This window comes from Osmerus eperlanus, chromosome 15 (genome assembly GCF_963692335.1).
Source record: "Osmerus eperlanus chromosome 15, fOsmEpe2.1, whole genome shotgun sequence".
Taxonomy (NCBI): domain Eukaryota; kingdom Metazoa; phylum Chordata; class Actinopteri; order Osmeriformes; family Osmeridae; genus Osmerus; species Osmerus eperlanus.
The window spans coordinates 1,858,377-1,883,915 of NC_085032.1; the positions used below are offsets into that span (position 1 = coordinate 1,858,377).

Genomic DNA, 25,539 nt, shown 5'->3' on the forward strand with positions numbered 1-25,539 from the left:
AACCCGCCAAACTGAATTAAAGATGTAAGAAAATCGACCCATCATCGACCCATCATACCTATCCCTGTTCATCCTATGGCGTATGCTTTCGAACCAATACGTTATTATGTACCCGCAGGACAGCAGTTGTTCCATATGATGCAGAATATGTGGTTTTGTCGGAAGATATAAATATAGTTAACACTGACAGGTTGAACAACACCGAGTGGTGTACTTGTAGCTAGCTACGTAACTGCACGACAATGCCAACAGACAGAATCGATCTGATCAAAGAGGCAGACCTGCATGACCTGGGTGTTGGTGGTCCACCAAAATTATTGTTCATCATTGAGCACAGGCTCTTTCCGTGTGAGGAGAAAGACTTTTATGTTAGCTTATCATAGGTGTAACCTATGAATCATAGTATGATCTGAGTAGGCTACTTATATGTCATGCTATGCCAGGTTGCCTTGCGTTGTCTTGTCCGTCCTAAGAATATCAGTGCTCGGTCTGACCCTGTGTTGTTCTGTGCATCTGACAATAAAAGAGCCCCCTATAAATAGCTGGTAAGTTTCAGTTACTAGTAGACCCTTCAAATTGTGTAAAACATGCTCACTGGTTGAGTTGATAACTTGTTCGCTGCTAGGTTAAACAAACAAACAAACAAAATACAGCGTAGGAAACATTACGTAACGGAGCTACCTTTGGCTACAATCAGATGTGAATTTAGGAGCTAGAGCTAGCTAGCGTAGCTATGTCAAAAACGCTAGTGTGTGTATGTAACGTTAGCGTATTTAACAGGTTTATAAATATAATCCACTTCTGTAAAGTGATCCCTGCAAACTCTGAATCCGGGGGCAATCTATCAATCTATCAATGTCAATCTTGATGACTGCTAGCAGCCGGCAGTCACAGTACCTAACCATTCTTGTGACGTCACAGACATGCCGATTCAAAGATGGCCACGCCCAGTAGTTAAGTAGTAAAGTTTAAAACGTTTTTATTAACAAATGGAACATTTTGCTCTTTTAGTTGTCAGATAAAGTTTTGTGATCTTATTTTAATAATTATATGAGCCGTACTTCATAAATCAGTTCAATTCCACTTCTTCCTACAATTCTACATTGCAAATGTGCACAAACTCCAATTAAATAAAAATAAAATAACCAACATTATAATCACCAGCTGCATCGCGGGCATGTGCACTGCACAATGTAGAATTCTAGAAATCTGTGTGTGTGCCACCAAATCAACTAAGCAACATAAGCATTGGAAAAAAATTATTAAGATTGAGAAATTGCTTTTAAGATGAACATAAGTGCCTCGATGATGTGGAGGTTGGACAAGTCGTTTTACGAATTTCAATTGTGATATGAGAAATATAGGTACCAAAGTCACTGAGAAGAACTGTCATCTTGAGCACTGTACTATTTATCTACAATTCCAGGAATATGTGTACGTGTGTCACCTTTTGAATGAGCTGGGACTGAGAAGTGGACTAGAAATATCTTTTGTGTACTTTTCCAAATCATGTCCAATCAACTGAATTTACCACACGTCGACTCCAATCAAGTTGTAGAAACATCCCAAGGATGATCAGTGGAAACAGGATGCACCTGATCTCAATTTTGAGTGTTATGGCAAAGGCTGTGAAAACTTATGTACATGTGATTTTTAATTTGTAATAGATCTGCAAACATTTCAAAAACTTTTTTCACATTATCATTATGTGGTATTGTGTGTAGAAGTTTGAGTTTTTTTTTTCCGCAATGTGGAAAAGTGAAGTGCTATGAATACTTTCCGGATACACTGCATGTACACTAATTCCTGCCAGGCCCAATTCTGTTATTTCCAAATTGAATAGACCTCAATTTGGACGCCTGTATTAGCTAGATCAAAATCCTACATATAATTTTTTAATAGATTACCGTATTTCTTCGATTAAACGCTGCCCTCAAATAAACGCCGCCCTCGAATAAACGCCCACCAAAAATGAACATTGTGTAATAAACGCCGCCCTTGATTAAACGCTGCACCAAAAAAATCGGAAAACGGTTATTTAATTGGTTAAATTAAAACAGTATTTATTACACAAGTAAATCACAAGTGTATTATAATTCCCTCGAAGCACTGGCAGACACAAGTGGCTTTCTTGCTATAGGTTTCTCCAAATCCACCCACAGTATAACGAGAAAATAAAGATCACATTACCGTATTTTACGGAAAATAAGCTGCATCGTGTACAAGCCGCACCCCCCCAGAATGAGCACTTTGCGTTTGTAAATTCGAGTATAAGCCGCACCGGAATACAAGCCGCACTTTATAGGCAAACAACGTTGCCGTTGCGCGGACCAATGCTCACAAATGATTACTTGTACATTCATGCTGTAGCTGCGGACAGCTTGGATAGCGATCTAACTAGACAACATTCACAATTAGGGTGAACACAAATTATCTAAACTATAGACCATAGCATTACACATATCAAAACAGAACAAACACAACAATAGAACTCCAAACAATGCTTATTTAACTAAGCTAATGCCCTTAATTTAGTAGCTTTTCAGCTTGCCGCAGGGCATTCTGGGTACCAAGAGCAATGCACGAGTATAGGCGATCTTACAGCATTGTGTAACTGTTACACACTTCGGTTGTGGATACTATGTCCAGAAATAAAGCCAAGTCACTCATTTGGTGGCAGAATCCATTGTTATGTTTACAAAATTATTTTAGATATATTATAAGTTTAGCTAGCTTGCAAATCCTGAGGATAGCCTACTGTAGCAGACCTTTCTATGTGACAACGGACAAGGGTGTTTTGTCCCTCGGGAGTTGCCGTAGGCTTGATGCTGAAAGAATTACGTGAAATCAATAGGTGCGTTCGACATGGACTGCGGCTGCATGAAACGACCGGCGAGAGCAGTCGGGGAGGAGTTGAAAACGGCTCTGTAAAGTCGGACATTCCAGCTTCTCTTGGTTTGCTGCGTTGACGTCAGTCATGGCCGATCAAGCGCTGTTTGCTTACTTTACTTTATTTATAATTAAACTTAGTCTTTCCGTTAGTGAAGAGGCAGACTAAAACTCTTTCTTCAACACATTTTTAATTCAATTAAACTGTTTGGTCCGGATTTGAGCGTTGGCGAAACTGAAGGTGTCAGAATAATTACAAAACACGCGTCAAAGTTGTCGTGTGTGAGTCTGGCCAATCATGAAATAGCTGTGTCGTCATTAGAACCCGTGCAGTTGCTCTTGAGAAAATGCGCTCGGCTACACAGCCGGCAGTTCTCGAATCAATCTCACGGTACTTTGATGGCTACGTCACAGTGACCTAGCCTCGGCGCCGTCTCAAGTCGGACAAAAAGTCTAACCAGAATTCACTGTTTCAAGTCAGCCGCTTGCAGCCGGCTGCAGCGCTGCATGAAGTCAGTCCATGTCGAACGCACCTAATGAGTGCTGTTCGAATGGCGATGTCAAGAAGAGCAGTGGTAAAATACAAGTTATGAAAAGAGACCGTGTCCGTGTCTTATTGTCCACACGATCATATACAATTATATCTAAAACGAACTTACAAAGAGCTTGGTTAGACTACCAAAATTGAATTAGTAATGTTGTTAGCGATGCTAGCATTATTTTGCTAGCTAGCCTAGCCTATAACATTTCACTGGGTCTTGCAGCTGTTTGATTAACTGAAATTATTATGAAATGTTATGTTCTACTAGCCATTTGCCTACTTTAGCAAGTCACTGTATTTCCAAGCCCTGATAGTGTAACTGAGACAACACAGTAAATAATTCCTCTTTCAAGTAATAAGCCCCCGTTCAAGTGTTGAGCATAAAATTAGCTGCACGGTCTGTAGAGATCTTGAGACGAAGACACATTTTTGTTCTAAAACCGGACTATACGCCGCTTCGAAATATAAGCCGCACAAGAAAACTGTAAAATCGGAGTACAAGCCACGGCTTATTTTCCATAAAATACGGTAATATGAACATACAATGACATGCACAGCATGTAAATAACGTTCACCAAAGTAAAATAAACACAAAACAACATACCTCGTTGGCTGCATGCTGTACACAAGGGAATAAAGGTTTCATAGACCGCTAAACAACCTTAAACTTTTATCGGAGCATTAAATTGTCCGTGCTTCGCTTGCTGTTAGCTTGTCGACTCTCTCACTCACAAGCATTCCAAAAGGCCTTCAAAATAAAGGCACTGTACTCCTACCAAATAAAGTCACTTAATAATACTGAATGCAATTATATAATTCTAAATTATGACATTGGTTGAAAACAAATTATACATTATAATAATGTAATTGCGACAATTACATGTAGCCTACAATATAGCGAGGTAGCTGACTTCACCACTGGCGATTTCGGCTTTCATCAACCCCAAGTTCACGTGCTACAGATCTGTCGTTGCTGGTGAGTGCTTTCTGCACAGCTTTCTGTTTGACAGCTGAAGTGTAAAAACGTTTCTACATGCAGCTTCAGATTTCGTTCATTCAAAGAAATACGGTAAATCGTTTTATGATAAAATATAATTTTCATAGTTTGGTTGTACCACCTGACGTGTACCAGCCTACCAATGAGTCAAAAGTAGCTATTTTTATCTATATTTGAGAGAGATCTACAAACCTTTTCACTCAGACAGTTGGTGTCCTCTTGATGGTGCAGTATCCTGTTTACAGTTCACTTCATGATAAAAGTAGGTTACGGTTCTGCCACCCTGACATTTGAGAAAATACAAAATGCTGGACTAATGTTTTTCAATTATCCCAACAGGTTTATAACATTTGGAATTTGTAAAGTTAGTTTTATTTGAAAGGTTTCAAATATAATGTAATGTCATGTTATTTTATTTTGAATTTATTATCATTTAAAAGAAGTTTAGTTTGTTCTTTTGCATGGCCGGTTGCTCCGCCTGACACATTTTGGGAGTTTGGCATGCCAAAACATAAAAATATGGATTAATATTATTTCAATGTATTGAAAATGTATTCACACTAAATAGGTTTTATAGAATAAGGTAATACATGTCACAAATGGATTAAATACATTTGATAGAAAATATAAATAATATAAATATTGGAGACGGGTGCTGCCAGATTTACAAAGACACAGTTTAAGGGAACACACTGGACACAACAAATGACAACTTATGTCAGTAACAGTGAGTTTGTCGTAAAAAGAAGGATCCCTGTCCCGAAAAGAACCTAACCCCCCTGTTAAGTAAGGTTGAGTTTCCGCAACGTTATGACCTACAACCCTGGATGATCTGGAGAGATTATATAAAGAGGAAACCAAATTGGTCAGAGGAGGAAAATATTGTGCTTCTACAGGAATACAAAAAAATAAAGCACATACTAAAAAGTAAATTTGATCCACAAATAACTGCAAACAAAAAACAACGAATGTAGGAGGAAATTGCATCAAAATTAAACTCAAGATGTTTGGTGAAGCGGTCAATTCAAGAAATAAAAAATATAGCTATAAGATAACTTGACTGTTATGTCCAAAAATAGATTTCAGGAGGGAGTCCAATAAAACTGGTGATATCAACTTCACTTGTTGGTCTTGTTGCTACACAGTAACGTTTAAGTGAGAGCTAGCCTACTTCTTAGGTAGATCAAAATGAGATCAACAGTTACACTGCATTTACCGGCGTGCTAGGCTAGCTACTTTATTTACAGCGGTAGCCGACGCATAAATAGCCTTCATGTTTAGACTGCAGCACAGTAGCCTAACAGAGTGCTATAGGTATGGGATGGGTTCATTTATCTCCATAAACTCAGCCATGTTGCGGTAAAGAATAAGTCAGAGGTACCTTAAAGGTGACATGACATGAAAACTTCACTTTAGGAGGTTATTTAACATTAATATGAGTTCCCCTAGCCTGCCTTTGGTCCCCCAGTGGCTAGAATTTTCGATCGGTGTAAACCAAGCCCTGGGTGTTCTTCTCCGCCTTTCAGAAAATGAAAGCTCAATTGCTCTGTTTGAAAATCTCCTCTTTGTGACGTCACAAGGAGGAAGGTTACCTCATAGACATATATACATGTCTATGGGTTACCTCCCCTCTCTCTGCTTTGCCCGCCCAGAGAATCTGGCCCGCCCATAAGAAACTGAGCTACGACCGTGCAAGTGTTTTTATCCTCGAGAGACATCATGGCTTGCAAACGAACGAAGATTACATTTGCTCAGTTTGGATGTACAAAGGAAAACAAAAATCTTTTTAAATTTCCTTCATCCGTACCTCTGAAGACCCAGTATCTTAATTTTATTTTCTCTGGAAATGCGCCTACACAACTTCTGTTGTAGGCGCATTTGTTTTGTATGTCTGCGCCAAACACTTCAGCCACGACTGTTTCCTCAACTTGAGCTAATACAAAACTGGCCTTGCTGAAATTAAATTCTGGATCAGTACTAACTTTGCTTCGTCCAGCTACTAACCTCAGACAAGTAAGTTAACTAACGCTATATCATTTTGTAGCTTTACTGTATATGGTTACCTAGCTTGCTACCCTTAGAATGTGGCTGTAACATTAGCTCTGCAGCTAACAGCTGAGTTACTGTCGCTAATGGAAAGGTAGATCAAGCATCATGTATGTGTGTGAATACACATGCTGTAACGTGAGTGTTGTACACTTCTTTGTTATTTGGATAACCGTTCTGCTGTTGGTGTTATTTCCCCTCATTGAAATGACTGAGTGTGTACCTCTGCAAACCAGGGTTATCAGATGAGAATGGGAAAATTTGAGGCATCTTACTGCAACGGGGCTACAGCCATTGCGATACATCCATTGTAAACATTAGCGCATGGTGCCGCCCCTCCGCTCCTCATTAGCATTTAAAGCTACAGACACCGCGTTCTGAGGAAAGCTCCTTGTGGGACTGCTAGTAGTGGCTGTAATTCTGCACCAAGGCTGAATTTCGGGAAAGAGACTTCTGATACATTTACATTTATTCATTTAGCAGACGCTTTTATCCAAAGCGACTTCCAAGAGAGAGCTTTACAAAGTGCATAGGTCACTGATCATAACAACAAGATAGCCACAAAAACATTGCGAGTAGCCAAAACATGAAGCACACATTGTGAACAACCAAAGTAAGTGCCAAAGGGAAGAACCATAAGAGCATGTAGTTAAACAAGTTACAATTAAACAACATGAACCGATATAAGTTCAAGTGTACCTGTGGAAAAAGCAAGCAACAATAATATATAAATATATCACAGCGAGTACAAAAATTTAAATCAGTTACCACTAACCACAAGAGCAGCAAGTCTCTAAGCAAGAGTCATTGTGATGATGGGGGAAACTAACATTGGGTCAAGCGAACCATTCCTAAGTACCGTTGTACTCCCGGAACAAGTGCGTCTTGAGCCTTTTCTTGAAGGTGGGGAGTTGATTCCACCACTGGGGGGCCAGACAGGAGAAGAGCTTGTGTTGGGACCGGGCGGTCTTGAGCGGTGGGACCACCTGGCGGTTGTCTGAAGAAGACCGTAGGTGACGGGTGGGGGTGTAAGGCTGCAGGAGAGACTTGATGTAGACGGGTGCAGTCCCGTTCACTGCTCGGAAGGTCAGTACCAGGGTCTTGAATCTGATACGGGCCATGATAGGTAGCCAGTGGAGAGAGATGAGGAGCGGGGTAACATGGGAGCGTCTGGGTAGATTGTAGACCAGGCGGGTTATACAGTATTAGGGGACCACTAAGGCCTATATAAAAGCATCCAAAAACAGCATGTCATGTCTCCTATAAGTTTTCTTCCTTACTTTGTTTGCTAAGGTCTTTCGTGCAACGCTTTAACAAACTTTAAGGGAATCCTTAAGTATACGACCAAGATAAGGAGAAAACCTGAAATACTTAAGGGAACATTTAAGGAAATCTTAAGGAGAAGAAGAAGGTGCTTTGTGCAACCGATTATATTTTAAGGAAACCTTAACTCTGACTTTAAAGAAAATCTTAACTTAAGGTGTTTTGTGCAACCGGCCCAAGGTCTTTAATAAACAATCACAGTTTCCTATCAGTGACCCAGCTGTAGCCTTGCTCTAGTTGGTTATGAATTTTGTAGTTTAATCAAATCCTGTGCTGAGCCAAGGTAATACAGTAGACATGAGTTTACCTTTTGTGTTCACAACTAAAAAATTTACACAATGGAAGCCCTTGCAATTTACATGGCATATAGCTCTATTAAAACATTTGCTTGATTGACTGATTGATGGCCTATTTTCGAATTATGGCTTTGGAAAGAAATTACAATAGCTTATATAGAGGCATGTTTGAAGGAAGAGCAGGACTACTCTAATGCGCTGCTCTTCCTCCAGACACGTCCTCCCAACTTCAAACGTTCCCTTAACCCTTTTTAAAAATATTTACCATGAGTGCCAATTATTCCAGAGTTGACTATACAAACTTTTCAGTTACAAGATGGTGATTTTTTTTGACAGATTTTGTTGTTTTAATTTGAAGGTGCTTGTGTGTGTGTTAAGTCAGTGAGATTGGATCAGCATGAGGTTGATGTTCCGATCACAGTGTGATCCTTTTTCTCTCCCTGTGTGAACTAGCCAGAACAGGGTGCTGGTGAACTTTCAGTGGGTCCACAACTCTTTAATCCTGTCTTTATCTCAGTGTAATTTCCTTCCAGTGAATATGGACTATGGAATTGTCTGTGACCTTGCCAATATACGGGTCAATGACATATAAGGATTTTCAACAGGCCAATTTAAAAATACAATAAGATTTTTTGTTGCATTTGTTCAAATATTAACAATGTTGTGTATGTATGAATTTATATAAAACCATTATTTAATTTCACCTACCTACATGTAGTTACCATACACATTTTTCCGGTGAATTGCATAAAACTAAAAAAAATGTCTAAACAATATAATTCCCTTTAGCATACTCGATCATAGATTAATATTTTTGCCTCAGAAATGTCATGTTGCATTTTTATTTTAATACAGTTATTGCCATTTCTGGTCACACCACATGATGTGTGGTCGCACCAAATGATGGGGCAACCATCTATTGTCAAAAATCAATATATTAGGAAGCAATAATTGCATGCAAAAATCTAACACAGATTATTATTCAAATTTAACAGATTTTTCAGTGAAAGCAAACATTTAATTTTAATTTCCACAACATTCCATTTTCATAAAATAAAAAATAAAACGTTTTAGAGAATTTCATCCATGGCATTTTGTAAACATTTCATTTTCAAAACATCAAATTTTACTACTTCTACTCATTCTGATGGGACCATTGGGATTGAGTATAGGCATTTCTTTAACCCCAGGAACTTTTGAACTTTTCCCAGTCATTGTTGCTCAACTTAAGAGCAGCGCGAGGTTGCTGGCTCAGGTTCTGAGATCACTGACTGACTGACATAAAAAATCTAAAACAGATCACTGACTGACATGCAAAAATCTAAAACAGATTTTTATTCAAATTTAACAGATTTTTCAGTGAAAGTAAACATTTAATTTTCATTTCCCCAACATACCATTTTCATAGAAAAAAAATAAAAAAACACTTTAGAGAATTTCATTCATGGCATTTTGTAAACATTTCATTTTCAAAACATCAAATTGTTCATTTTACTACTCCTACTCATTCTGATGGGACCATTGGGATTGTGGTATAGGCATTTCTTTAACCCCAGGAACTTTTTAACTTTTCCCAGTCATTGTTACTCAACATGGAGCAGCGAGAGGTTGCTGGCTCAGGTTCTGAGACTGACTGGACATCCTTCTTTAAGTAGAAAATGGCATCTGGAGTTTGTGGCCACTTAAATAAGTTCTTATTTCCTGACTGCCGCATTGCATTGACCCTGACCTCCTCTCCCACAATCTCAAGGACCTGGCCAATGTATGGAAGCTCATCATATGTTATTATCACAAACTTGCCACATTGTCCTGAAGACTTGTTCCATTGGTGGCTCAGAATTTCTTGACGCATCCTCAGTGTGGCATGTGGTGTCCGTCAGGTCAACTTTTACTGGCTGGTAGCATAAGCAGGTCTTCATTTCTGTATGCTTGCAGAAGCACGACACCTCCCTATGGCTTATCTGTGCAGCTTGTGAAGACAAAACCTGGTGGATCTTTAAGGTGCCCTTCACAGCCATCATCTTGCCTGGAATCATCTCATCATACTTTTGTATTGCCTCTTCGCTTATCCAGTGATGATAAATGCTTGATCCTGACTTTTTGGCCAGCATTTCGTACAAATCCTGTGGAGTCTACAGCTCGCCTCCTCGTAGAACGTATTGATCGGCCTCCCTCTTTAAGGCACCACCAATACCGTCCGGGGCACCCTTTCCATGGGATCGTTCAGAATAGTTCCATGAAACATACTCAAATCCAGATAGGACAGGTACAGCACTAAGCATGTAAAAGTTAGCTTTGTTTCTGTACTGTGTAACCGGTCCATCACTAATAACATGCAAAGCTGTAATCTTTGGGTAGGTTGCCCGTAGCTCCGTCAGTATGGGCTCCAAGTGTGCCCAAACTGCCCGCTCATCATGATGGAGGCTGTCTGACAGTGTTGCATAGGATTTTGTGCCATGCACAGTGTAGAGTATAGCAGTGTGGATCGTGGCTTGCTTTCGACTGCTTCCAAAATGATAAGCCTGTATCTCTGTGCTCATCTTGCATGCATAGTTCTCCGAGAAATCAATGTGAAGAACCGCTTTAGTCAGTGAGATTTTGTTTTATGTATCAAAACTGCTCTGTTTGGTGGATCCAATTGAACTGATGTATGGCTAAAGCTTCTAGCTTTTTTTGGAACAGCTCTTTCAATTCCTGTATTGGCCCTGTATGTGTGCGCTTTACAACATTTGCAAAGGTTTTCTCTCCCTTTGTTGAAGTTACCCGCTCCCATTGTTCCCAAGAGACCGTAATACCGTCTGTTTCAGGAAATTCAACTTTGTCAAAGCAGCACTTAGGACAAACACGATCCATACATGCCTTATTTTTGGGGTCACATACACTGATTTCCACTAACTCTGAGATGCTGGTTGTCTTTAGCAGCCCTCTCTTGGCAATTTGTTTACCAACGCAGGCCCAAACGTAATGTGAGGGTCTGCTGGGAACGGCTGTCAGAATCCCCTGTCAGAAGGAACTTCAACTCCCACCTCCGGGAGAGCTTCGATCATGTCTCGGGGGAGGCCGGGGACATTGAGTCCGAATGGGCCATGTTCCGGGCCTCCATTGTTGAGGCGGCTGACCGGAGCTGTGGACGGTCAACCGCAAGGCGGTCGATGCATGTGCATGTGTAGCTGATGTGTACCGGCAGGCCAAGCGGAATGCGGCTTTGGCGGTCGCGGAGGCAAAAACCCGGGCGTGGGAGGAGTTCGGCGAGGCCATGGAGAATGACTTCCGAACGGCTTCGAAGAGGTTCTGGACCACCATCCGGCGACTCAGGAGGGGGAAGCAGTGCACTGTCAACGCTGTATATGGTGGGGATGGTGTGCTGCTGACCTCGATGGGGGACGTCCTGGATCGGTGGAAGGAATACTTTGAAGACCTCCTTAATCCCACCAACACGCGTTCCGACGTGGAGGCAGAGTCTGGGGACATTGGGGGGGGCCCTTCTATCTCTGGGGCTGAGGTCGCCGAGGTGGTTGAAAAGCTCCGCGGTGGCAGGGCCCCTGGGGTGGATGAGGTCCGCCCGGAGTTCCTTAAGGCTCTGGATGTTGTAGGGCTGTCTTGGTTGACACAACTCTGCAACATCGCATGGACATCGGGGACAGTGCCTCTGGACTGACAGACCGGGGTGGTGGTTCCCCTTTTTAAAAAGGGGGACCGGAGGGTGTGCTCCAACTTTAGGGGGATCACACTCCTCAGCCTCCCTAGGAAAGTCTATTCAGGGGTCCTGGAGAGGAGGGTCCGTCGGATTGTCGAACCTCGGATTCAGGAGGAGCAATGTGGTTTTCTTCCTGGCCGTGGAACTGTGGACCAGCTCTATACCCTAGGCAGGGTTCTGGAGGGTGCATGGGAGTTCGCCCAACCAGTCTACACATGTTTTGTGGATTTGGAAAAGGCGTTCGACCGTGTCCCTCGGGGGCTCATGTGGGGGGTGCTCCGGGAGTACGGGGTACCGGACTCCCTGATCGGGGCTGTTCGGTCCCTGTACGACCGGTGCCAGAGTTTGGTCCGCATTGCCGGTAGTAAGTCAAACTTATTCCCGGTGAGGGTTGGACTTTGCCCTTTGTCACCGATTCTGTTCATAACCTATATGGACAGCATTTCTAGGCGCAGCCAGGGCGTTGAGGGGGTCCGGTTTGGTGACCTCAGGATCGGGTCGCTGCTTTTTGCAGATGATGTCCTGTTGGCTTCATCGGGCCGTGACCTTCAGCTCTCACTGGAGCGGTTCGCAACCGAATGCGAAGCGGCTGGGATGGGAATCAGCACCTCCAAATCTGAGGCCATGGTTATCGACCGGAAAAGGGTGGAGTGCAATCTCCGGGTCGGGGAGGAGATCTTGTCCCAAGCGGAGAAGTTCCAGTATCTCGGGGTCTTGTTCACGAGTGAGGGAAGGATGGAGCGTGAGATCGACAGGCGGATCGGTGCGGCGTCTGCAGTGATGCGGGCTCTGCATCGGTCCGTCGTGGTGAAGAAGGAGCTAGAGTCAAAAGGCGAAGCTCTCTATTTACCAGTCGATCTACGTTCCTACCCTCACCTATGGTCACGAACTGTGGGTAGTGACCATATCCCCCGGATAAGCGGAAGATGATGGATGGATGGATGGATGTTATGTTTATCTATTTTTCTCATTATATTGTAGAAATACTAATCATTAACCATTGTCTCTGAAATACATGAAAAAATCGTAAAAAGCCTTAAAATCTTGTTTATAGAATATTAAAATGAATTACTATTTGTATATAAACCATCAAAAGAATAGAAAAGCACAAAACCTGTCGATATCGGATATATATCAGTATTGGAAGGCATAATTCAATGGTCGCACCACATGATATTTGGTCGCACCACATGATTTTATTTTTTGTCAGTCAAATTTTACAGGCACAGCATTGGCCACCTAAGTTAAACTAGCTCGTTTCTCGCAGAAGGCCACTATGACATTTTCTATCAAAACATCAATTTGTAAATATAAATGAACATTTATTGTCTTTTAGAGGTCATACCACATGACATCCAAAAGTGGAAACTACATACCAGCCATTCAAAAAGTTACTTTCTTCAAAATATGAGAGAGGGTTACAAACCTGCTTGTTGCTTTCAAGGGTCCTTTACAAACTGATGTATGAAGCAACTTCCTGTCTTTCAGTGGAATTCAAAATAAAAGCTCCAAAATGGTCATTTCTTGATGGTCGCACCGCATGATATTTCATAAAATGGACGTACTCGGACAAAGTTTGTTTGTATATTATGACAGAAATAGCAATAAAAGAGCACTGTAATTTCATATAAGACTACAAACACATTGGAAATGATGCCAAACAGGGCAGAAAATACATTTTAATTCATTATGAGCAAATTTCCAGAAGTTTCCAAAATAGCACTCATGCCCGACCGGTCGCACCACATGATATTTTGACACTTTCAGTAACAAAAAAATTAGAAATGCCAGATGATTTTAAAAATGAATGTGGTTACATAAAGGGGAGACACTAAATATAAATTTAGTTTTTTTCTATAAATCTAGACCATTTTTAACTGGAGAAAATGCAGTTGGACAGTAAATGTAGGCTTCATGTCATTGACCCCTACAGCTCTGGAATAAAATAAGAGACCACTGCACCTTTTTCTTTCATATAAAAAAAAAGTTGAGAAGGACAATTTTGAGTGAGAAACAGAAGGGTAAAATTTAAGAGGCCACTGCAAATTTTACCTTTCTGTTCCTCACTCAAAATTGTTCTTCTCAACTTTTTTTTTAAGGAAAGAAAAAGGTGCAGTGGTCTTTTATTTGTTTCCAACGCTGTATGTGTGTGCTCGTTTGTGTGTGCACTGTCGACAGTTATGTCACTATAGACAGGTGATAACAGGCCCCCGGGATTTGCCACACAGAAGAATACCTCTAAGGCCCAACAATTTAATTCACACCTGCAGTAATGTCCTTCAGCCTCCAGAAAGGAAACTCTCCATCTCTCCAAATGCCCTCTCTCTTTGTTATTCTGTCTCATACACTCCCGCAGACTCAGATACACACTCACACATGTTCTCTTTCCTTATCCCCATTCCTCTTTTTCCTTATACAAAGACCTACACAATGTATATTGGTAAAGTGTACTTTTATTCTGTACTCAGTATGTATCAGATCATATTAATAAGGTGTACAATGCATTGGAAATACAAAACTGTGTTTAGTGTCCATATCACTTTCACAGTTATTGCAATCAGCTACTGTCAGTTTATCTGACAATTGAGCAGTCTGAGGTGAACTTGATGATGGTGGCATTGAACAAAAACAAAGCAAAAGTACATGCACAGATGAATTGTGCAATTTTTGTGTCTTGCATCTAGTTCTGCATGTACATACACAAAAGTTTGGATTCTGGGGAGTACACTGTATATAACTGCCATGCATATTTCATAGGGCAGCTTATTAACCTGACAGAGAAAATTGGCGGACTGACAGCATCGAAGAGCTCGCAACAGCGTGGTCATAGTTCATTAACATACCGTAAACTCTGTTTCTCCTCTGCCCCTCAGATCTTTTATTCATGCCTCTCTATTCCTTATTCTCTCTCTTTCTTTTATCAAATCGTGATTTTATATTCCACCCCTTTACCCTCTCATAGACAGGCATGGAATTTATTTTCATATCCACTCTGGAGAGTAGGCGCTTAGGGTATTGTTTATGGACATGGCCTTAGATAGTGGAATAAGCTCTGAGGATTTCCTTTTAAGTAATAGGGTATGGAGATGGTGTACATTTAGAAAGCTATTTAAGGTCCCCTTATTACTAAGAGAGCAGATGTGTCATTAGTAACCTATTAGATTCTCATTAGCGAGGCGGTGTAGCTGCTCAGCATTTTCTTAACAGGCTGTGTCATGTAGCACCACTCCTAGAGCTTACTATGGTCACCTGTTGCACCTCGAGAGTGTATGCTGTTAGAACATACTGGAATGCGTTATGGGCTCTGTAGTTTAGTCCTTTTGCCTCAATGTTTTGTTCATGTACTTGAGTGCTTATTATTGTACTGAACTGGCAGTTTACCTTTCAGTCTAGCAAAATACAACTCTGATGTAATTGAGAAATGTGTTACATACATAAACTAGAGAGGGTACAATTTCTGGGGAAATTGTAGGGTGTGCTTGCGTCGGTTGCACAGGGGTCCGTTTTTTAATGACATTTTTACAATTGATATTTCTGTATATTTTATATAAAAATGCATACTTATTATTTATAAAGATTACATAGATTTAAAAGCAGTTTTTTTTGCTGCTCATTTACAACTCAAAATACGAGTAAATACGAGTAAGTGTAGAATGAAATAGATGTCTTCTCATTTCCCCTGCAAAAGGCAGCCTCATCGTTTAACTCAAGAGTTTCTGACCTAATTATATTCATGCATTGATGCGCCCCTGAGATGACTCTATGGGGTCTCCCACTGGCTATTGGATGGGTCTGAACAGAAGGTATCTTTCTTGGGTTACTCTTTCGAGACAACTTCATGCAAACCTTGGCACATGGAGCTATAAATAGTATTTGAAATGACCAGAACCTGCTGGGAATATGAGTCTTAGTGAAACATTTCAATTCAAGTTGTTCCAACGTTATTAGTCTAAATAAGCCACCCTCTATACATTGTCAGAATAGGAATTAAACCATGAATAGGTTAGTGGATCTTGCTGTTGATTATTTTGTAATTAATATGACAAATTTAAAATGATGACACTGCAAAAACCATACTGTTGAAGGCCTCTTGTTGATGTTAAGGTTCAGGAGAGTATACTTACAAAGCATGTAGAAGTCTGTAATTGTTATCATAGGTACTCTTCAACTGTGAGTGACGAAATCTAAAACAAAAATCCAGAAAATCACATTGTATGATTTTTATTAAGTAATTCATTTGCATTTTATTGCATGACATAAGTATTTGATACATCAGAAAAGCAAACCTTAATATTTGGTACAGAAACCTTTGTTTGCAATTAGAGATCATATGTTTCCTGTAGTTCTTGACCAGGTTTGCACACACGGCAGCAGGGATTTTGGCCCACTCCTCCATACAGACCATCTCCAGATCCTTCAGGTTTCGGGGCTGTCGCTGGGCAATACAGACTTTCAGCTCCCTCCAAAGATTTTCTATTGGGTTCAGGTCTGGAGACAGGCTAGGCCACTCCAGGACCTTGAGATGCTTCTTACGGAGCCAGTCCTTAGTTTCCATGGCTGTGTGTTTCGGGTCTTTGTCATGCTGGAAGACCCAGCCACGACCCATCTTTATTGCTCTTACTGAGGGAAGGAGGTTGTTGGCCAAGATCTTGCGATACATGGCCCCATCTGTCCTCCCCTCAATACGGTGCAGTTGTCCTGTCCCCTTTGCAGAAAAGCATCCCCAAAGAATTATGTTTCCAACGCTATTCTTCACGGTTGGGATGGTGTTCTTGGGGTTGTACTCCTTCTTCTTCCTCTAAACACGGCAAGTGAAGTTTAGACCAGTGTTTCCCAACCGGGGTGCCGTGTGTAAAAGTCCTTCAATCAGTAGCAGACTGGCCATCGGGAGCACCGGGAGAATTCCCGGTGGGCCGAGACACATCTGGGCCGGTGGGCCGCTTGCCTTATTTTTTTACTAATAAAATGTCGGCAGAAGATTGAGAAACACGGTAGTCCATCCCCCATTTCCCCAAGGCCGGTTGGTCTATTCCAAATCAACGCCTGTGCAGCCATTACCCCGCCCCCTTTGTCTCGCTTACACTCGACAGTGACACTGAGATCAAAAAGACAATCTTCACTAGACAACGTTTTACCAATTTAAAAACGGCTATGTTTATTTTACATAAAGTTCAAAAAACTATTTTGCGCTTAAATAAAGGCCAAAAAATGTTTTTCGCGCGCCATGCGTCCTCGCATGAACTGTGAAACTCCCTAACTTGCATTACATCAAACACAGAATGTGATGCATTGGCAGGGCAGCTGTGGTGGCGTATACGGGGGCCGGTTCTGGTGGGCCAGTCTGGATAAAAGTCCAGGGACTTTTAACCCTTTACTCCCAGTCCGTCCCTGCCCTCAACAAATTTTCCTTATAGCTGGATGAGTCGACTGACATTACTGGGCACGCACGCTCAGCTCCTGGCAAATGTTCGATTTGTAGATGGCGACAGCATTTGAGAAACGTTTTTATTTTGTAATTCAATGCCTGACAAAACAACGGGAGAAGAAATATATTGTGTGACAACAGAGTATATTGAACAGGGGGGGTTGAATTGGAAGGACTGTCACAGATTATGTACTGATGGGGCCTCTGCCATGACGGGGAGTACGAAGGGCTTCATTAGCAGAGTCAGAGCGCAAAATCCACATGTGAAAGCCACTCACTGCTTTTTACATAGGGAGGCACTGGTAGCAAAGACGCTCCCGAAGGAACTCTGATGTACTAGACAGAGCAGTAGATATAGGCTTAGTTAATTTCATCAAGGCACGCCCACTGAAGAGCCGTCTATTTTCGATTTTATGCGAGGAAATGGGAGCGGAGCATCAGAGCTTGTTATTACATACGGCTGTTCGATGGCTATCACGCGGCAAGGTTTTGGCATAACTCTACGAACTGAGGGAAGAGTTAAAAACTTTCCTCAATCAGGAGAATTTGGGATATGTAGAGTTAAGTCCTTTTCATTTATTTTTACAAAATTGTGAAACTTTTCTAAGGGTGCCATGACTGAAAAAAGGTTGGGAAACACTGGTTTAGACCAAAAAGCTCTATTTTTGTCTCATCTGACCACATGACCGTCTCCCATTCCTTCTCTGGATCATCCAGATGGTCATTGGCAAACTTCAGATGGGCCTGAACATGCGCTTTCTTGAGCAGGGGGACCTTGCGTGCGCTGCAGGATTTTAATCCATGACAGCGTAGTGTGTTACTAATGGTTTTCTTTTAGACTGTGGTCCCAGCTCTCTTCAGGTCATTGACCAGGTCCTGCCGTGTAGTTCTGGGCTGATCCCTCACCTTCCTCATGATTATTGATGCCCCACGAGGTGAGATCTTGCGTAGAGCCCCAGATCGAGGGAGATTGACTGTCATCTTGAACTTCTTCCTGAGAAGGCAACTGTTTGTTGTTGCCTTCTCACCAAGCTGCTTGCCTATTGTCCTGTAGCCCACCCCAGCCTTGTGCAGGTCTACAATTTTATCCCTGATGTCCTTACACAGCTCTCTGGTCTTGGCCATTGTGGAGAGGTTGGAGTCTGTTTGATTGAGTGTGTGGACAGGTGTCTTTTATACAGGTAACGGGTTCAAACAGGTGCAGTTAATACAGATAATGAGTGAAGAACAGGAGGGCTTCTTAACCCTTGTGTTATCTTCGGGTCATTCTGACCCATCAGTCATTGTGACCCACCGTCGTATTGCGACAACTTTACCGCATACAAAAACAAAGTGAGGAATTTTCTTTTAACCGTCGGGCTGTCTCAGACCCCCAACATTGCGAAGGTTAAAAGAAAATTCTATTTATTTGTTTTTGTATTGGGTAAACACAACAATGGTTCGTTGTGAACCTTTGGGTCATGTGACCCGAAGGCAGCACAAGGGTTAAAGAGAAACTAACAGGTCTGTGAGAGCCGGAATTCTTACTGGTTGGTTGGTGATCAAATACTTATGTCATGCAATAAAATGCTAATGAATTACTTAAAAATCATACAATGTGATTTTCTGGATTTTTGTTTTAGATTCTGTCACTCACAGTTGAAGAGTACCTATGATAACAATTACAGACTTCTACATGCTTTGTAAGTGGGAAAACCTGCAAAATCGGCAGTGTATCAAATACTTGTTCTCCCCACTATATGTGTGTATAGTTTGGGTGGTAAAGCTATATAGAGAAGTGTCATGGGAGGTGGTAGGGTCAGAGGAGTTCCATCATTCTTCATTAGCCAAGACAAGACATCTCTTAACATTGGTCCCCAGCACAGCCAGGGGCCTCCTATTGGTTATCAGTCTGACACCTCATTAGGGACCTCCTACACATGCCAGGCCAGGACCTTCCTGTATTCACTTTAAACGTCATCAATCCTTCTCTCTCCTTTTAACATCCTCTCTTACTGCATCCCTTTTGCCCTCCTCCAACTTCATGGTCTTGTTTCTTCCGCGTCTCTCTCTCTCATTTCCTCATTTACTATGTCATCCTCTTTTCTCTCTCCCCATGACTTGATTCCAACATTTGCTAAATAATACTATGTAAAAAAAGAAAAAGAAAAACAGCATACAATAAAATATTTTGACTGATAGACATTCATGATATCTTTTACTTCTAAGTGTTGTGTTATATCAGTCTGTCTGATGATATCTGCATGTCCCTTAGCATGAACATATCAGTGTTTCCCCTAGGTTTACAGGTGGTGGTGGGGGGGGGGTGGTGGCATTAAAAAAGAAAATGATGTATGGACAAAACCTGATTTCAGATCGTTTCCCATGACCTTCACATTTATCAAGAAAATGATGCACACACTAAACTGTAGTGTGTGTGTGCATGCATGACACTGTGGCTTGATTATTTAAGCCGTGTGGAATAGTAATGCCTCACAAAGTCCATAAGACCATTTCAGGATTCAGATTCCATTACTTTGGCACCCCCCTCGACACTCCCGTTTTAATTGGCCTTAACAGTCCACCAGGGCCTTCTCCAAGTCACCCCCACACTCAAGCATGGGAAATCTTTGTGATGCTCCACAGATATAACGGCTGCTCCGGCAGCCTATGGACAAGAGTAATACGCCTGGACGGTTTTCATTGATTTGTGTGTGGTATGGTTGTGTCTTCGCGTCTGTGGCTTTGAGGAAAGTGAGTGCATCATAGAGTGGGAGAGAATCGGAGACAGAGGGGGAATGGTCACAATCAGGGACTGGAACAAAGGAGAGGAAAGACGAGACCTATTCAACATAGTCTTATTCATGAGGGGAAAAGTAGATTTTTTTCAACTTCATTTAGCACGGAGCACAGCAGGATCAGGGATTTTAGGGATTTTTCAGAAGCTTATTAGAGCAGCTGCAATTTCTTTGATACACAATTTTTTGCATAAGATTTTTTTTTTTTTTATTAACTGGTTAATTTGTAGGGAAAGTCCATAGCAGACTCTTAACATGCTTTAATAAAGACAAAACATTTCTTGAAACATTTTTCTCAGCTGAAGCATTATTCAGCTAAAACCTGTGTTGAAGCCACCATTCATTCACCAATGATATTTCCCTTTCTTTATTCACCCAGGTGTTTTGTGTCTCTCTTTCTCTCACTCAGTATTCCGAACGTTTCTTTGGCATGTCAGTCCATACAAGCTGTCAGAGAGAGGGAGGGTTGTGAAAAGAGGAGATGGAGAATGAGAGAGGGATGTGTGGGTAGAAAAGGGGAAAGATGGAGAGACAGGGTGGGATAGCGATCCCCCTCCCGCCTCATCAGATGGTTGTAAAACAAGGCCAATTTAGCCATTGACACCAGCAGGTGTCTATGTGATGCTGTGAGCCCTGATCCTTCCTGACAAGCCCTAGTCACATCAGCTTAGCCTCTCAGACTGAACCAACTTCACTATGCAAACCAGACAAATACACTCCAGTCCACTGGCTATCAGAAACACCCCCAGTCTCCCCAAGTTTATCAAATACTATGCTTTGAGGTCCTGGTGGTTAGTTTGGTTGGCACACAGACCTTTGTTGCGTAGTGAACATGTTTTTTTAAATACCCACCAAGGATGGACTGATGTCACCCTTGCACTTGTTTTCAACTACATGGTTGACGTTGAGGTTTAATCTAATTGACTACATCCCGCCTGCTACATTGTGTACAATTGTATACCTGTACCAGAGTTCCCCTTGAAGATGTCCTATATAAGCAATATCCTAGATTCCGCCATAATTAATTAGCATTATACTCTCTTGTCTGAGCATGAATTTTGTGTCACATTGGATTTGTCTTCAAACTCTCCCTCTTCCTCCTCCTCCGCCGGCCCTTTCTCAGTTTTTGAGGCATCTATCAGGAAGACGAGGCCACAATGTAAACATGGCACCTTGTTATGACACCACTGAGTACACCAACTCAGCCACTTATTGACTCTGAGTAATCGTGTTTCATTTTAAAGGAGATAGCTCTATCAATCAAACATCTCACCCACTTGTATTTCTCCTTTTCTTTCAGGTTATGTGTACTAGTTATTCTACATTTTAGGTTGACGTTGAACTTGTCCTCATCAGACACGTAATTAACGACACAAACTGACAAAAAAGTACAAAAGATTTTCTCCACTTTTCATCAAGCAGTGAAGGGTTTTAGTATCAGAGTGAGAAGACTTGGATCACATCTCTCAGGACTCCGGTTCTTCCATATCAGACACTTAAGGTCCCGGGGGTGGGTGGGATGTTTGGAGTGCCTCCTACCCCCCAGACAACTCTTGGAACGGCTGGCTAGGCATCTCCTGAAGGAACCAGCACTATGGTGGTAGTTTTGGAGGTGGGGAGAAAGGGAAGGATAGTCTCCCACCCCTCACCCTACACTTGCAGGCAGTGTGGTTCAATCCCATTCTTTCATGTTTGATTTTTGCTCTAGCTGCTATAAGGAATTAGTATGAATTCAAGAAATTACGTATCATTGTCGGGAAATGTTTGTAAGAGAATGATCAGTCTTTGTATGTCAGTTTGTCTAGGCGGGGTGTGTATTTTTCCACCATCGAGATGGCCCAGGCTTTGGCCTTCTCAGAAGGGGTGGGAGAGCTACAGGTTATGTTGATAAAATGTAACAATATTACTCTGTCAAATTCAATATTACCTGGACCAATAATGAAAAATACTTGATGTATCCAATCACCTGTGTGTGTTCAAATAATTTACTGACTTTGCACATATGTCTCAATGGTAAATATTGGAAATTACTTCTTCCCTTCAAGTCAAGCAGGCTTGTGAGATTTAACTTCTGCAATTAGACCCGCTTCTCAAATTACACTCTTCAATGATCACTAGTGGCCTGGTCAGATGCTGCCACACACAACACACACATACAGAGACAAATCATTAGGCAGTTTGTCAACATTCAGTCTTGCCTGCTCATTACTGTCAGTTACTACAGGCCACCATGGACAGTGTGTTACTCTGACTCTTTATCGCTGTCCTTATTTCCCTCCTTTCTCCTCTTATTCCTCCCCAACCCCCCCCCCCCCCCCCCCCCCCCACCATATCTCTCTCTCTGTCACTTTGTTCGGCCCCATGGGTGGCTCTCTACCACACAGAGAGAGCTCAGTGGACTGGAAAGAACTCTTCCTCAGTCTTTGTCTCCCCTATTCCTTGCTCTCCCTCTCCAAGCAAGAGCGGCCCATTTCAGAGATAATTGTGTCTTTGTGTATTTCCTTTTCCTCTCCTGGATAATCCCCAGCTGCGGCTCTTTAGCCCTCAGTAGAGGAGAGTGGGGAAAAAGAGGAGAAGATGTATGTGTGGTTGTGAGAGAAAGAAACTCTTGATTAAGGCCTATTTATTCCAACCTGTTTATAGTTCTTAAGCAAAAGTTGTAAATTAGGTACAATGATGCTTGCTCGCTTGAGTAACCATGCTGATAATCAGGCCAAAGAGATTTTAATGAGAGGATGCAGGAATGATTCTGTTTCATAATTGACATTGGAGGACAATAGGTTGACTCATTGGAATGTCTAAGGGGATCTGGTAACAGATTTGAAGTTAATGATTGATAATTGATAGCAAACAAAACCTCCTAAACATTTTAAGATAAAGACAATGTTCTGGACTAGTTGTTTGATCGTCTGGATGATCAATGAAACATACTTAAAAACATGTTTTATTTTATTTACACCTCTCCACAGTCTCTACGGGCGCCACATGCAAGCAAATCCTGAGCCGCCAAAGAAGAGCAATGACAAAACCAAAAAGATCAGCCGCAAGCCTCTGGCTGCCAAAAACAAGTGAGGAAAAAGACATGGAAGAGAAGAGTTGACCACTTGTCTGTCCAGGCTGGACCTCACTGCATGTGCCTTTATCCCTTTTTTTTCGATGTATTCATCAACAAGGAATTATAATTTTTTAGACAGCATGTATGTTTGTATGCTAACAATGTCACACATGAATCTCAACCAAGGTTGGGGTTCATTGAGTTTAATTACAGGAAGTAAGCAGGAAGTTGATCAAAATTATAATCTATTCTATTAATTCAACCAATCATTTACCTAACTTTGGTTAATGTCGTTTTATTCATATGTCTGAACTGTTGAAACTGAATCATAACTGACCCCAAACCAAGTTTGCAACTTGGGTTTAACTATGTAGCTTTATTCACCTCGAGTCTCATTTATAAAACCTGACATGAAATACATTTCATACTATATAGTGGCATATGTAGTACATACATGAACTCTACAATGCGATTTCACAGAATTTGAAATCAAAGTGTAAGCGGTAGATTGAAGTTTACAAAAGGAAAACTGCAGTATGTTTATAATACAAAAAAAACCTTCAACACCATGTGCAAATGTATGCTCAAAAGCTTGCATGGAAATAGGTGTAGTCTCACGCCAAGTTCTATTTTCATAAATGCCACTGTATCTGTAAAGTTACGTACATTTGGTCTATAAGGCCCTTGGTGCTTGTATTCTCTTCCATTAGACAAAGAATAAAATATTTTCAATCTCTGTGGGATGTGGTCAGAAACCTTGTGTCACAAAATTCAGTCAACCTGTTGAATGTACCCTTCACTCAAACATTTCAACTTAAGTCATGGTTTTAGTTAAATATTTTGTTTAATATTTTTACTTGACTGTGTTTGTGTCACACCAGCTATTGTGGTAATTGTACAACAGTGCCTTGTTGAGAGCCCACAAGTGAGATGATATTAGCCAACCCCTATGTTAGACATGATAAGAGCACAGAAAAAGGAGGAGAGAAAACTGTTGTATCCAACCCCTTCAAGGGCTCTGTCAGCGCCCCCTTTCATAAGACCGGGCTGAGTAACCAGCATTTGGCCAGGATGAGTTCAGTGTGGGATTTGGGAGGGTTTAAGGGGTCTTAACTCTGGACTGAGAGGGCACGATTCCTCAGGTTTTCTAAAGTCACTGTCTGTTACCTCAACACTTGTTTGCTCTTGTTTTTCAATAGAAAGGGATGAATCTGCAATGTCCCTAGTGGTCAATTGTACAGGCTACTCTGTCTCTTGGCTGCATCAAGCAGCAGTGCCCAAACCCCTGGATAAGGGCCAACATTTGATGAGGGACAACAAGTGGCCTAGAACAATAGTATGGTCATGTTTTTAAGTAAATAATTCACAGAGGAGACCATACTAAGACAATGTAGCATTCTGATATGCAATCCATTGTTTGTAAGTCCTGTCCTCAACTAAATTGTGATTCGAATTTCTTTCCCCCTCTCAATGATACTGGAAATTGGTGTGTCTGAATGATTTTTATTGTTTCAATTTTCCAGTGACTGCACTATTGCTAATATCTGGGTGAACCCCAGTAAAGTACAATGGTAACATCAATTCTTCCTGAAAGTGTTATTTTACCAAGAAAAACATTCAGCTATCAGTTAAAGAAAATGTAATATTTTTTCTTGCTTTTTATCAATCCACATGCAACAATATCTATACTCTGTTACAATGTTTCTGCTATTGAGCTTTTTAAATAAATATATTCTATTCTGTTTAAGTTTTGACGAGTTGAGACCAACACAGACTGCCCTGAACTGTGACACCAGACCATGCCTGAAAGGATGAGTGCTGGGATCTGAGGCGCAGTGAAACACCTTCACACACGCCCACAACATGCAACGTCTAGAGTAGATTCACACAGTATCCCTCACTCTGCAAGAGAGAGAAAGAGGTGTGTGTTAGCTGCCATGGGGCTGCCTGTCCTGCTCATTCACACACCACGCTCACGGGCACAGCATGTACATATGTCTTGGAGCAGGTACACTCTACAGGAGGCCTGACATGTATCCAAACACACACACTCCACACTAACCTCATCTACGCCTGCCTCATCCTCCTATCTAGCCTGGGTGCCAGACAAACTTAGCCCGCCCACAAAACAATTTGGTCGGGAAGTTGGGTCTGGGGTCGCTCGGTTGGGGAAAAACTATGTCCGAACAAGAGCTGTTCTGACCAATCAAATTGTCAGGTCGGGCTTTATACGATGATGGACAGATGATCAACAGTAACGTAATCAACCACATCACCAAAGAGCGCTTGGGTTGAATTTGTTTTCAACAAACAACATACTACGTTGCCCTGATCGGTTGTAGGTCTATCCAATTGAGTGAAGAGGCATTTTTTTCAGGGTTCGGTTGAAACATGCCCCATACTCACAGGCCAACGGAGCGGTATCAGACTCATATTCTGACTATAATTATGAGTATGACAACGTCAGGCTAACTCCTATCCACCCTTCCTCAA

General features: G+C 41.6%; 1 protein-coding gene across 2 annotated transcripts in view; it reads left to right on the top strand.

The window, feature by feature from the left end:
• The window catches only part of rsu1 (Ras suppressor protein 1), a 110,882-nt gene extending 87,096 nt beyond the window's left edge, over positions 1–23,786 (top strand). For both annotated transcript variants that reach the window (XM_062479603.1, XM_062479602.1), the window contains exon 9: positions 22,961–23,786. In XM_062479603.1, coding sequence (XP_062335587.1) covers positions 22,961–23,063 — 103 coding nt within the window. In that variant the 3' untranslated portion in view covers positions 23,064–23,786. The remainder of the gene's footprint in view (positions 1–22,960) is intronic.
• The last annotated feature ends 1,753 nt before the right edge of the window (positions 23,787–25,539 follow it).